Raw genomic sequence first — 14,988 nt, forward strand, 5'->3', positions numbered from 1 at the left:
CGCTGCCTTACACCTACCTGGACCCCGCGGTGGTGGAGAACAGCACCGTCGTGTGAGCTGCGTTGCACCCCGAGCCCCAGCGTGCCCCCGGCGGCGCCCGGCCCGGCCCTCAGGCGCCCCCAGTAAACGCAAGCACGCAAGCACGACAGACCCAAGGCTTGCATCCGAAGTGATTTTATTGGAAAACAGGCGGGGCGCGGGGGGAGGGGGCGGCCTAGATGGAGATGCTGTTCTCGATCAGCACGGGGTCCAGGTAGTAGTAGGGGATGGGGAGGCACTTGTTGCGCTGGCGGATGTGGTGCGAGATCTGGGACAGGCGCTGGCGGAAGGTCTCTATGCTCCTCCGCGGCGCCTCCTCCACGAAGTGGATGTCGGGGAAGTGGCCCAGGGGCCGCTGCGGGCACAGAATCGGGCAGCTGGGACGGAGCCGGCCCTGCCTCTCCGCCCCTCGCCTTCAGCAGCCTTGCCCTCTCTGCCTCCTGCCCTTGACACCCCCTCTCGCGCAGCTCCCGCCTATGCTCAGAGGTTCCCCCGCCCCCACCGGCACCCCGCGGCACCCTGTCGTCGGGCTCCCGGCTGAGTGTCCAGAGGACCAATAGGACGATGCACGTGGTCTTCACATCCGGCAACGTGTCCATGAAGGTCTCGTAAGTGGTCAGCCCCTTGGCCTGCATGGGTGGGTTCCGCATGGACGAAGGGAAATTGGGCATCCAGGCGGTGAACTCCAGCTGGAGGCGGGGTGGAGGAGGGGCTCCTGGTCAGAGAGTGCCCCAGCCTCTCTGGCTTCAGTTGAGGCTGAGATTGAGGCTGGCACTCGGGCTGAGACAGGGCAGGACCCCGAGCCGATGGAGAAGAGCCTGATGACGGCTGAGGTTGGGGTTAAGGTGGGGGCTAGGAGCCAGGTTAGGTCTGGGCCTGGGGCAGGGACTGGCGCACACAGGTACCTGCCCTGTGTTGACAGCAGCGTGGCTGGCAGAGCAGGTGTAGATGACGATGGTGACATAGCGGATGAGCTCAGGGACTGTTCGCAAGCAGGTGGGGAAGCCTGGGGGGAACGGGGGAAGGTGCGGGCAGAATCAGCCCTGCCCAGGTCCCGGCTGACCCACAGAGGGTATGACCAAGCCCACCCTGGACTTCTAACACACCAAGCTGCTCACGCTCCATTTCTCAGCCCACAAAGGTTTGTTTCCAAGCGGGGAGCCTGGGACGCCCTCCAGGTCTCTGCAGCGATGACCCGCCGCCCGTGAGCTCAGGCAGGGACCCGCAGCGAGCTGGGCTTTCTTTCCTAACCTCTGAGATGTCACTGCTCCAGGGGCCAGGGACGAGCCCTGTCAAATCCTCGGGTCATGAGCTGGCCTCCAGTCCACAACAAGACTTGCTCCGGCCTGGGGCACCCACCCCACAGCCCCAGCCCTGCTGGGTGCCCTGGAGCCCAGGCCCATACCTGAGCTCTCACGTCCTAGTAGACACTCCTTGAATATCTCCTGTACCCAGGACTGCAATTCCGGGTCACCCTCCACGGCTGCGTCACATGGGTAATAGTAGGTGATGATCTCTGTCACATACCTGACCAGGGGACATGGCCTCAGGGTGAACCCTCCCCTGCCCTCCCCCCCCACCCCGTGCTTCTGCCACCTCCCCCTGGATGCCCCGGCCCTGGCTGACCCAGGGTGGCCCCAGGCCTGTGGGTGGGCGGAGGTGGTGGGGGTAGCTTGGCGAGGTCGGAACACACTCAGAGCACTAACGAGAGTCAGCTGAGGTCCAGGGGCCGCTCAGGCCCCGGCAGAGTCTGGCCGGCAGAGGCACGCTGGGGCCCCAGCAAGAAAGGGGCCCATCAGGCCTCCCAGGACCCCACCCAAAGCTTGAGCACATGTGTGACCCACACGCAGACCAGGCCCCTGGATGGCACCCCGTCCTCAAAAGCTCCCCAGGCCCAGGGTGTCCACCCTGAGTGCCACCCACTGCGGCCCTGACCTCACCTCTCCAGCGCGTCCCACACGGCCAGGCTGTCGTCCCGGTAATAATATCCTGGCAGGTCCTGAACCCCGCGTTGCACGAAGTCATTGGGGAGGTAGAGGCTGTCGTAGGTGAGCTCCGACAGAGCCCGCACCATCACCTCGGCAAAGCCCGCCAGGCCCAAGGACATGCTCTGTTGGGGACGAGGCAGACTCTGGAGCCACGGGGTCCCTGCAAGTCCTCCCCTCTCAGGCTCCACACGCGGCCTAGTATGTGCCTGCGTGACCACCCCCGACACGCGCGCACGTGTGCACACACACACACACACATACACACACACACAGCCAGGATTCTACACCCCTGACCGGCACACCCCGTCCTTGTAGACACAGCTCCCGCCTTAACGGGTCCCCTCCCTCCATGCCCCCTCATGACCTTCAGACAAGTGGGAAGTTCTGCTTTTAGTCTAACCGCAGAGGCCAGAACGGAAGCCCGCGTCTTGCCAGGGTGGGAGGTGGCAGCCTTACCCTGGCAGAGAGACCCCCCTCGTTAAGGAGAATAGCCCTCCCGATGCTGTTGATCTGGATGGTGTATCGGGTGTGAGGGACCAGGAGCTGCGAGGGGAGGAAGCAGGGCGATGAGAAAGGGTGGGCGGAAGTCACCCCCCAAGCACGGCAGCTCCCCTGCTTCTGCCACATCCGACCCCCTGCCTGACCTGGGGACATCCCCCCCCCAAGCTCACTCTCGTGGGTCCCCAGCTGCCTCCCCACGTCTAAGTGGAACCCAGAGCGAGCCCGATAGCTTTCTGAGGCCCTTTGGCTCCAGCCCAGACCTTGTAGAGGGGGTGGCACATGGGGAGCTGCCTCAGCATGGCCAGGCCAAAGGCCTCGGCGACAAGGTGGGTCTCCAGCAGGTGGGAGATGGCCTCGTGGCTGTAGAACTCGGCGTAGCGCACCCACGTCTTGGCCAGCAGCCAGTCCCACTCAGAGTCGCTGGGCAGGAAGATGGGGCAGTCGGGCCCGGGGGTCTGGCTGAGCTGGGGGTGGAGGGAAAAAGGGTCAGGCGAGAGCAGAGAGCACAGACACAGCCCCCCACCCCCCACCACCGCCCCGGCCAGGAGGCAAGCAGAGGGCATGCAGGGAGGAGAACTCCGCCCACACACTGCGGTCCCTCGGGTGCCCTGAGCACACCTGGGCCTTTTCTCCCACCTTACATTGCCTCCTGTTCTTCTCTCTGCCCAGAGTACCCCCGCCATCCCTTTCTCTACCTGACAGCTCCCACCCATTCTGCGAGAACTAGCTCAAATGCTGCCTCCTGCCTCCTGGAGTTCCGCTGTGGCTCAGTGAGAAAGTGAGGATGCTTCTTTGATCCCTGGTCCCTACTCAGTGGGTTAAGGATCCGGCATTGCTGCGAGCCACAGTGTAGGTCAAAGATGTGGCTTGGATCCTGCATTACTACGCCTGGAAGCCCAGCCTGGGACTTCCATGGGGGAAAAAAAAAAAAAAAAAAGGCTGCCTCCTCTGAGAAGCCAGCCTTATCTTGTTTGTTTTCTTTTTATGGCCACATCTGTGGCACACAGAAGTGCCCACCCTAGCCCACTCCTGGGCTGCATCTTCAACCTGCAGGGCTTGTGGCAATGCCGGATCCTTAATCCACTGAGCAAGGCCAGGGATCAAACCCAAATTCTCACAGAGACTATGTTGGGTTCTTAACCCACTGAGCCACAGCAGGAACGCCAAGCCTGTCTTATCTTACCCCAATGGCCACCATATTCAGCTGTGCAGGTTGCACACTGCACAAGGGGACCCAGACCCCTGGGGATTAGGGGGTCATTGAAATCTAGTCCACACTGGTCTACTAATGAGCCAGAAGCATCAGGGCTTGGCTGATCCCCACCCTCACCCCGAGGGGTGCCTTTTTCTAATTTAGACATGATTGAGGTGGAGAGCTCTGGGAAAGACGCACCTCAGTTTCCCTTGCTGCCAGCTCAGACTCTCAGGGAAGCAGCTAAGTTTGATTAGTACAGTCTTTTGAGCAGAGGCCTGGCTCACAGCAGACTTTGGTTTATCAAGTAGATGAATGAATGGCATCAAAGAGACAAGCTTGAGCCTCCGAGCACATTCCCATCAGGCCACCTCTCTGCATATAGACACAGCACACCCACTCTACACACTAGGGCTTACACACGCATGTAACACACAGGGTCCCAACTTCATGCATGGGCATACAAGGGGCAGAACACAAATGTACACAAGTAGGGACCCTCAGGGACTTGGACCAGTGCTTCCAGCCAGGAACACACACCAGGCTCACCACTAGCCACACACACACACACACAAATAGGAACACATAAACACAGGTGCATTCTCAGATGTCCACACAGGGACATACACTCACATGGGCACACAGGCACACTCTTTCACCAGTGCACAGACAGGAACATAAGGTTCAGGCATGTACGCGTGCACACACACACACATGCTCAGACAGATAGGGGTATACAAGTACACACACGGGCCCACACAGTCACCAGAGTACACATACATATTCATGCACACACGGAGCTCACACAGCCACCCCAGGCCTGCACCCCAGACACCTGGATGGCGATGGGCATCAGGTTCCCTTCCGGGCCAAAGTGCAGCAGGCAGAGGGGGGCGCAGTGGTGCTGCTTCCGGCCGTTGAGTTCAACCGTGGGGATGCCCTCCAAGATGCGGTAGTCTGCCAGGTAAATGTTCCCCTTCTGCAGGGGAGCGGCCATGGGTGGGCAGCTAGGCACCCATGCCGCACGCCTTGGTTGCAGGGTGCCCTGGCCCCCCAGGTGCTGGGGTTGGTCAGGAGCCGAGTGAGGGATGTGGGCGGGGTGGGACTCTACGGAGGCCTGGGTGGGAAAGGGAAGCCGGGCGGGGTGGGGAGGCTGGGAGGCGGCGGAGGTCAAGGCCAGAGCGGGCCTCACCTCCAGCTCGGCTTGCAGGCACGTTCCCTCGCCCAGGAACGGGCCACCATGTCGTCTGTGACCGGGAACTTGTCTGGGATCCGCGTGCAGCGGCGGAGCAGGCCCGGGTTGACGCCATTCAGGTACTGGTACCCAAAGAAGCTGTCCTCTGTCCAGTGCTCGGACACGTACTCTGGGGGGACAGAGCGGGGGCGTCACGATGCGACCCGATCCCCTCTGGGACAGAGAAAGAGAGCGCACTTCCGAAAAGACTCGGGGAGGAAAACCCAGCCCCCCAGCCTCGGGTGGTGCGGCCCGAGAGGCTCGGGGCGGCGTTTATCAGCGGCGCCGCCAGAGGGCGCGCCCGCCCGTGCGACTTCCTGCCTCGGGTTCGCGCCGCAGGCCCCCGGTTCCCGTCGCGGTCCTGCCTCGTGCGCGCCGCTCCCGCCAGACATCGCCCGGCTCCCCCGTGCTTAGGTCAATTCCCGGTGCCCCACCCCATACCGGTGACAAGAGACTTGTTGGTAGGGAAAATTTTCTTAATGTCCTTCAGTCTCTTCCACGACCGTGTGCAGTCCACCAGGCCGCGGAGTTTGAACGCCAGTGCCCTACGACAGGGGATTCGAGGAGGGGCCGTCAGAGGGGCTGGGCCGTGCCCTCTGGGACGGCGGTAGAGCTGCCCGCCCCCCCCCCCCGCACCGGGTCTCCAGATCTCTGAGTCTGGGGGGGCCCAGGCACAGCGGCAGGGCCTTTCTGTCAACAGGGGTCTGCGTGTCACCTCTCCGATTCCCTAGGCCTGGCTCTTCCGCTCCCTCTGCCCTCGTGGTGGTGTAACCTCTGGGGCTGTGAGGGAAGCGAGCAAGGAGCAGGGGGAGAGGGACAGCCTAGCCTACAGGACCCCCCCCCCGGCCCTCCCACACACTCACGTGGGGCCCAGGCGGTAAAAGAAGGAGGCCGTCTTGAGGAAGGAGAAGCGGAGATTTGAGTTCAGGAACTTGGTGGCCTTAAAGTTGATGAGAATCGGGAATCCTGGGATGTAGCCATTCCATCTGTGGGGAGCAGGGCAGGGCTGGGGCCCGGCCTCTAGGGCAGGGCAGGGGGCGAGAAGGGGCAGAGCCGACGGCCCGTCTTTGGGGGACCCCAGGCCAGCCTCAGGTCCTTACTCGGGCCGGTTAGGGTTTCGGCGGACAGGAGGGCGGTAGCTGGGGATGTGCACGTAGTTGGGCAGGCCGGGAACGAAGACCCTCCAGCTGCAAAGAGAAGCCGCGATGGTGGGCCCTGGTGGCCACACACCAGGCCAGGGCACAGCGGGCACAGGCCCCCGGCCTCCCGCAGCCCCTGTCGCCCTCCCCTCACCGATAAAAGTCCTGCTTGGCTCTGAGCTCCTCCTTTCGGTGCTCCAGAAGGATCGGGAGTGTGTCATCTGCTGTTGTCTTTCCTGTAGGGAGAGCAGTAATGAGACTTAAAGTCTTTCCCTGCCCCCTCATGTCCCCACCCAGGCATCAGAATTCAGCTTCTGTCCCCAAGGTCAGCTCCCGGGAGGGGGGGGAGGGCTCACGGCCAAGGATGGGGAAGGCTCACCCTGGGAAAGAGGGGGTGTGTGTCCTCCCAGAAACTCAGAGGAACCGCCCTCCTCCCCTCATTCTGCCCCCTCAAGGGGGGGCTCTGTTCCAGGGAAGCCCCTTCTAGACCCACAGAAACATGAATACTGAACGGTCATTTAGCACTTACGAGGTACCCGTCACTTTCTAAACACTTTGCTCACGTCAAATTTAATTTAATCTGCACACGAACAACCTTCAGAGGCAGGTGGCTATTATTACAGGCCCGCAGTCCAATCTCCACAATTCCAAAACCCAAAAGGTAGAGAAATCAAGTTTGTTTTTCTCTCAAAGTAGGCATAAATTCCTTAGCCGACAGAACTTGCTCTAAGAGGAACCTGAGACTGTGTATGATCTTTATTGAACTCCCTTGGTGAAACTACTTGGCATTTTTGCTGCAGAAATATTAGTATATTTGATTTCAGAGTGCCCTGGTGGTTGTCTCACATAACACAGGGGGAGCGTCTATAGAATATATAAGCATGTATGAAGATGCGTATGTGTCTATACATATGGGAGCTCCCCCCTTAGCCAGAGCTTCACTTTTCCCAGTTGCAGTTCCCTTCGGTCAACCTCTGTCCAAAAATATTACATGGAAAATTCCAGAAATAACATTGGCATTTCATAGGTCCTGCTGACATAGATTCTGCCATTAGCTCAGTTTTACTGATGAGGACACTGAGGCGTCAAAGAATTTGAAAATGCGCCCAGAGGTCCAGGAAGCGATGGAGCTGACATTCATATCCAGGCCTGTCTCTCTGCAGCGTCCTGGCAGGTAGTCTGGCATTGCCTATCCTTTTCCTTCAGGGCCCCCTCTCCCCCACCTCCCTCAGCTCACGTTGTGCTGGGGTGAACAATGCCCTCTGGAGTCGTGACCCACAGACTCAGCTCAGCTTTGTCCCCACGGTGGGAGCCCCACTCCTTGCAGGGCCCAACAAGTGACGCAAGTCTCGCTGCCCTGGTATTGCACGGCAGCTGCCCCACCCAACCCCATTCCTGCCCAGCCTCCCAGTGTCACCCTGCCTGTCCCCTCTTTCCATGCCACTCAGACCCATCCCCATGGGAGGATGCTTTGCACCCACCGGTGACCCTCCCCTCACCACCCCCGCCCCCCACAATCAAGCCTTCCCTCTGCTCAGATTCCCCCCCCCGCCTCACTCCCAGGGAAAGCCTCTCAACCCAGGCAAGTGAGAGAAGGAAGAGAGATGGTCAGCTCTCTGCTCCTATCAGCCGGAGGGGCTCTCTCAGCCCCCCCCCTCCCATCCAGCTGGAAGGAAGCCGGAAGAGGCTCAGGTGGTAGATCCAGGGGGACAAAAGAGGACAGGCCTACAGTCCCCATGTAGCAGGTGCACATTATGAAGCTGAGTCGGGGAGTTCCCACGGAGGCTCAGTGGTAAGGAACCCAACTAGGATCCATGAGGACTTGGGTTCGATCCCTGGCCATGCTCAGTGGGTCAGGGATCTGGCATTGCCGTGGGTTGTGGTATAGGTCACAAACGCAGCTTGGATCCCGCATTGTTATGGCTGTGGCTTAGGCCGGCAGCTACAACTCTGATTTGACCCCTAGCCTGGTAACCTCCATATACCACAGGTGTGGCCCTAAAAACACAAAAAAAAAGAAAAAGAAAGCTGAGCCAAGCACACCAGACAAGGGCTCTGGCAGGGGTGGCTGCAAGGAGCTTAGGCCTCAGGTCCCAGCCCTCTTCAATGGCAGCAGCCGAACCACTGACAAGCAGCTGGGCAGCCTTGATTGGCCACCTCAAAAAACACCAGCAGCCTGTCCCAGTAACAGAGCCTCCGACTGGCCTGCCAGGGAGCCTACTGGATTAAGGGGGGCCTTTTGGAGTGACACTGAGTCCTATTAAAGTTATAAGGTGTCCCTTCAGGGTGACTGGAAGCTAAGAAATGCTTCATTAGAAAACCAGGGTGTCACGATATGGTACCAGACCTCCTGTTCCAGGACCATGGAGAGCTGCTGAACTAAAAGGGCTTCTTGAAGAAATAACAAGGCAGCAGCAGTTGGAATAATGGGTCATCCTATCAGAGATAACAGGGCCTCCTGTGGAAGTATCAGAATCCGCTGGAGTAACAGGGGGTCTTTTTGGAGCAGTAGAACATGCTACTTGGCATAAATAGGGCATCCTGTCAGAGTCCTGAGGTCTTATGAGAGTAGCCAGGCATCCTGGAGGCCTTAAGGGGAGGGCCGTAGAGGTGACAAAGAGCCCACCCTGGGGATGCTGTTGGCTGCCAGACCCCGGGGACCTGAGAGTAGCCCCATGCCTCATTCATTTGGGTTCCTCCAGGCTACGGTCCCGAGCTGGGCCCAGCAGGATGGCACTGACTGAGGGTGATGTGTGAGGGTGGCAGGTGTTCCCAGGCATCCCTGTGGAGCTGGCATCTGGCTGCTTGGGAGCCCAGGGTGGCTGGGCTGGAGCGAGGGGCTGGACAGTGTGGGCCGGGGTGGCGAGGGCTTGCCTGTAGCCTCCCGGAGTGCCAGGGTCTCGTAGCCATCCATCCACTGGTAGGCGGGGAAGTGGTAGATGCGGCCACTGGGCGCACAGATCTGTACGTAGTTGCAGTACCAGGAGTTCTTGGGAAAGAAGGAGTAGCGCTCCTTGTACAGGCGGATGATGATGAGCTCCCCCAGGTCCTGCTGGCACCGGACCGTGTACTCGTCCACCTGCGCGGGGCACAGAGCCGGCAAAGTGAACGCGCTCCTGCTGGCCCGGTCCCTCACCCAGGCCCGCTCCTGCTGGGAGATGCTCACCTCGCTGGGGTGGCCTGATTGTTGCGCTCTCCTCCGACCCCCCAGCCTGCCCGACCCCTTCCCCTCCCTCTCTCCATTCTCAGCTCCAGAGGTCACCTCCTCCCACCCCCTTTCCCCCAGTTACCTGAAGCTGCAGGCGCCACGTGGACCCCCAAGGGCTGGTGAACAAAAGGGTCAGCTGGAATCCAGCGCCCCCTCCCCCCAAGTCTCCTACAGTCTTAGAGCGGGCAGAGGTCCAGCCAGCCCCCTTTCCTCCCACTGATCAGTGAAGATGTGGAGATTGAGAAGATGGGGCCACCTAGAAAGTGACCTATTAAGGTCGCGTCGTAGCCGGTGGCTGGACCTGACTCCAAATCAGGCTGAGGGCTCCATCACAGAGCAGGCAGGTCCCCACGGGGCAGGCTGCTCTGATGCCTTGTAAGCCATGGAGAATCCAGTGTGAATTTAAGCCAGTCCTGCTGCAGCTTAATTTAGGAGGGATGAGTGAGAGGGGGAGAGAGCGGGACGAGGGAGAAGGGGCGAGAGGGTGTGGGAGAGGGCCGGCGGAGACGGAGCGATGAAGGGAGGGTGAGAGGGTTGAGCGATGAGGGTTGTGGGGTGTGTGAGGACAGAGAGGAGAGATGGAGGTGAGCCAAGGGCAGGGAGACGGATGAGGGATGGCCAGAAAGGGATGCGAGGCTACAGACCACAGGGTGGGAGAAGGCTGGGAGCCAGATCTGGGGTGAAGGGTGTCCGAGCCACCCTTGGAGCCCCGATGTTGTCAGACCTCCCCTTCAGGCAGCTTCCTCCCTGCGTGCCTCCATCCCTCCCCGTGCTCCCCAGACACTCACACACATACACTCACACATACTCACCGCACCCGTTGCAAAGTCTCTCCCAAAGTGGTTCAGCAGCTGCTTATGGCTCTCTCCTTGGGTCCCCACAATGGTCAGAGAGATGGAGTCCGTGGTTCCCGACAAGAGGTCGGTACCCGTGGCCACCTTGACTTTGTAGGTGGCCATGGTTGCTCTTCAGGAGGCAGGAAGGGGACTCAATCGCAGACACCGGGAAGGGGGCCACTCAGAGGGGCCCAAGCCAGGAAGGGGAAGTCAGACACGGGGAGGAGTGGAAAGGCCAGCCTCCCGAGGCAGCGAGGTGAAGCAGGGACCCAGAGCCTGGAGAAGCTGCTGCCCTTGATGGCGGGCGGGCCCAGGATGGGCGCAGGACAGGAGCCGGGCTGGCTGGGGTGGGGCCGTGCTCTGGCTGGTGAGCAGGTATCTGGGCTGCGAGCCCTCTGGGAGCTGGCAGGGAGGAAGAGCAGGGAGGGCTCTGGCCCTGCCTCTGAGAGAGGGCGGGTGGAAGATGCCTCGATTGAAGGAGGCTTCAGGGTGGGGGAGCCAGTCCAGCCTGAGCCTGAGCCCCAGGGAAGTTGGGAGAAGGGGCAGGGCGAGGCCCTAGATCTTTATCAGCCTAATAGGCTCCTTCCTTTTGCCCGGCCTATGGGCTGCAGCCCTGGGCATCCCTGCCAAGCAGGGCCACGGGCAGCGGATTACCTGCACTGGTTCTGGGGCCCCCAGTGGGTGGGGACAGGGGAGGGGACTCACTGTCCAGCTGGCCTGCTGCCTTGCCATTCCTCTCTAGGGAATGGGGCCGATAGTGGCCACAGCAGAAAACTGGCCCATCCTTCTGCCCCAGGGCCCAGAACCCAGGCTGGGAAGAGTGGCGGGTGTCAAAGTTTGAATTTGGGGACCCAAGGGCACAGAGTCTCCAGGGAGAGATGGTTAGGGATGGGGGGGAGGGTATCTGTTGCTTCCTGCAGGGCTAGGATCAGCTGAGGAGGACTCGGGGTCAAAAACAAAAGTAGAAGACAGTTGGAGTGAAATTGGGGCCATAAGAAGTAAGCTAAAAATTGGATATATAATTTGTGATATAGCCATAACATAGACTCCTATCCAACAATTAAAAAAAAAAAACACACAAAGGAGTTCCCTTAGTGGCGCAGTGGTTAACGAATCCGACTAGGAACCATGAGGTTGCGGGTTCAGTCCCTGCCCTTGCTCAGTAGGTTAACGATCCGGCGTTGCCGTGAGCTGTGGTGTAGGTTGCAGACGCGGCTCGGATCCCGCGTTGCTGTGGCTCTGGCGTAGGCCGGTGGCTACAGCTCCGATTCAACCCCTAGCCTGGGAACCTCCATATGCCGCGGGAGCGGCCCAAGAAATAGCAACAATAACAACAACAACAACAACAACAACAAAAAAAAAGACAAAAAAACCCACAAAAACATAAAAAATATACTGGGACATAGATGAATCTCACAAAGATTATACCAAGTGACAGGAGCAAATATGAAAGAAAACATGCCACCTCATCCCACGGATACAGAGTTCAAGAACAGGCAAAACTTGGAGTTCCCTCGGGGCTCAGTGGGTTAAGGATCCGGCATTGTCACTGCAACAGCTCAGGCTGGCTGAGGCTGTGGCACAGGTTCGATCCCTGGCCCAGGAATTTCTGCACGCCACAGGCTCAGCAAAAGAAGAAAGAAAAAGAACAGGCACAAGAGTAATTCTTACAAAAAGTCAGACCAGTGAGTAGCTCTGGGATGGGGGTACAGACCAAGAACCTATAAGGGGGGAGCCGCACACAGGGAGCTAGAACCATTCCATAACTTGACCTGGGTGGTACATAAGTCACTGGATTTATTCTCTGTATCTGTGTCATCCCTCAATTTTATAAAGTACACACCATCACCTGGGAGGGGAAAAAAAGGGGAAACAAAAACGCTGCTAGGAAGAGGGCTGAGTCAGGGTTGAGGTCCGATGCAGTAGTTTGTCAGGAATCGGGACCCTCGCTCCTTCATGCTTTCACTCGTCCAGGAGATGCTTCCAGAGCACGTACCATGTCCGGCACGGTGGTCCAGGCCCTGTTCTAGGCACCGCAGCTACAAAGAAGAAATACGGTACAGACAAGAGCACGAAACGGTAAGCAGTCCTTTGTGCGCTGTAGTTGGAGACAGCAAGTGCCTGGAGGATGATAAACTTGGGATGGGAGGGGGGACTGGGGTTGGGGGCGAGTGGCTGGAGGAATGGCAGAAGCCAGGGCCCTGAGGACTGGGGTGGGGTCAGGCCCCCTGGATAGGGCCGAGTTTAGGGAGGTGTTGGGACTGAGATGAGATGTTGAGAGGGGATCAAAGTCCTGCCCTCCCATTCGGCACCCAGGGAGAGTGACGAGAGAGTCACATTCTCGTCCCCTGTTCTGGACCCGCCCTCCTTCCCTTTGGCCTCCCAGGGGCAGCTCCTGCCAACAGGAAGCACCAGCCCAGGTTTCCTCCCTGGTGGCACCCTTCTGCCACCATCAAGGAGGGTTACATGGTGCCAGGGCCAAGAGGGGGCTGGGATTCTGAGATGGAGAGAAGGGTCTGGCAGACCTGGGATTGGGTGAGGCATAGGGGTGAGACTGCAGTTCAGGTTGAGCTCAGGGGTGGGGATGTGGTTGGAGTTCAGGAGCGAAGTGACCTTTTTATGTTTTATTTTTTTTGTCTTTTTGCCATTTCTTGGGCCGCTCCTGCGGCATATGGAGGTTCCCAGGCTAGGGGTCTAATCGGAGCTGTAGCCACCAGCCTACGCCAGAGCCATAGCAACGCGGGATCCGAGCCGCTTCTGCAACCTACACCACAGCTCACGGCAACGCCGGATCGTTAACCCACTGAGCAAGGGCAGGGATCAAACCCGCAACCTCATTGTTCCTAGTCGGATTCGTTAACCATTGCGCCACGACGGGAACTCTTTTTTTTTTTTTTTTTTTCCCGAAGTGACCTTTTTAAAAACCCAAATCTGTCCATGCCAACCCCTCACCCTTCCTTCCTCCGCCAGTTCAAACCTGATGGTTGGTGGCAGCTCCTCACCTTTGAGATAATGACATCATCCTTTCCTGTGGCGCCCCTGGCCTACCTCCTGGGTCTCCTCCCAACACATCCCCCTTTGCTCTCTTCTTTCTGGGACGAGTCTAGCCTCTTATTCCTTCATCAACAGACACAACGAAGCCCCTCCTACCACAGAGCAATCGTGAGGCCCTAGGAATACATGTAACCAATGCAAATCCCTATTCTGTCTCCTGGAGCTTACATTCTCCTGGGGAAAACAGACAATATTACCTAATAAGTAACTTAAAAACTACATTAAACAGTGATAAGTGCTAAAGAGAAACCATGATAGGAAGGATAATATAAAGTATAGAGGAGCAACCTTTTGATGTGGCACAGCCCAAGAATAGCTTTTTGAGGAAGAGACAACAGAGTGAAAGATATGAAGGAACTGAGGGCAGCGTCTCCCAACCCCAGGGCCTTTGCACACACTGTTCTCTCTCTCCTCCTTGGACCCGATTAATGTTTCCTCTTCTTTGGATCTTAGCTTGATAACTGCTTCATCAAGAAAGACCAAATTTAACTCTTAATGGCTCAAACGGCGCTGTCGCTAACAGCCTGGAAGGACATCCGTCTTTCCCACTAGACTAGATTGTCTGTAATTTGGTTTGGTTGTCTTCCCCCCTCCTGGCACAGTACCTGGTATCAGGGAGACTCTGGACACATGATTCTTAGTGGTTCAGTGGGTTAGTGATAAGGATGAGATCAGGGTTGAGAACTAAATCAGTGATAAGGTTGGAATGAGGGTGAAGCTTTGAGAGGAGAGCTGGATTGGGGTGAGGGTGAGGTGGGGGCCGGGGAGTGCCGTGCAGGAGGGCAGTGGGTTAAGGCTAAGGAGATGGAGACAGGACTGGGGAGAGGCAGGATGAATGTCACACGCTGCCTGGCAGGGCTGTGTCATTTGCTTGGGCACAGTGCTGTCCAGGGCTGTCAGGCTAGTCAGGCCCGCCCTCCTGGGCTCTGCTCAGACACCCTGATGACTCTTGTGTGATGCTAGGAGTCTGATGATGATAATTTGCATCTTAAGATGCAAATTCTCTGCAGCTTTTCTCAGCCTCCTGCCTTCTAACCATTTCCTTCCCTGAGATTGTGCCCCCAGGGGGCTGCTGAGGCTCCGTGAGAAGCAGGGTGAGCAGAGGGGGGTTTGAGCCTCAGGGGCTTGGGAAAATGCCCCTGCAGGCCCCTCTGGGATGCAGGGTCCTGGAGCAGCCTTAGCTTTCTAATCCAGCGGTAAGATCGCTCTGTGGGGACAGGAAGGAGGCAGGCAGCCTGGAGGGGAGGGGAGGAGAGGACCCTGGGGAGACAGGAGAGGGAGCTGACGCTGGGTGTCACCAACATGAATTTGGATCTACCTCCCTTCTCCAAAATCACAACCCGCGATCAATAGATCTCCCCCAGCCAATCCCTCTGTCCCAAAAAAGCAGGCGTGGTGCCCCTGGGTTTGACCAGGACTCAAGTCTGGAGTGGGAATGAGGTTCCCACGGGGAACAGAGACAGACATGGAGCTGCTGGGGATGCGAACGTGGCTGGGGACATGGATGGCATGAGGGGCAAGGGCACTCCCCAGTTACAACCGAAATGTGAACGCACGACTCTGGGTAGGTGCTCACTGGGCTGAAGAACTGGTTCTCCTTGGCCAAGGGTGGACCCGGAGAGCAGGAGAGGCCCCTGGGAAGGATGCGAGCTCCCTGGGTTGGCTCACAAGGGGCCACCCACACAGGAAACTGAGCCCACACGGCTGGGGCACCCCCACACACCCCTTGCCCCACCCTGAGCTGGCAAGGCAGGGAACAACTGACCCCTGGAACCCCACCCCTACCCCAGGCCAGAG

The 14,988-nt window shown here is 58.6% G+C and overlaps 1 protein-coding gene across 1 annotated transcript; it reads right to left on the reverse strand.

The window, feature by feature from the left end:
• On the reverse strand, positions 169-10,489 carry ALOX12B (arachidonate 12-lipoxygenase, 12R type). The gene is given in 16 exon segments (XM_021067856.1): positions 169-394; positions 558-728; positions 945-1,045; positions 1,445-1,566; positions 1,980-2,149; positions 2,484-2,570; positions 2,789-2,992; positions 4,556-4,699; positions 4,913-4,956; positions 4,959-5,084; positions 5,396-5,499; positions 5,818-5,940; positions 6,055-6,141; positions 6,248-6,329; positions 8,968-9,172; positions 10,114-10,489. Coding segments are annotated over 16 exon segments (2,097 nt in total). The 5' UTR covers positions 10,261-10,489; the 3' UTR covers positions 169-214.

This window comes from Sus scrofa, chromosome 12 (genome assembly GCF_000003025.6).
Source record: "Sus scrofa isolate TJ Tabasco breed Duroc chromosome 12, Sscrofa11.1, whole genome shotgun sequence".
Lineage (NCBI taxonomy): Eukaryota > Metazoa > Chordata > Mammalia > Artiodactyla > Suidae > Sus > Sus scrofa.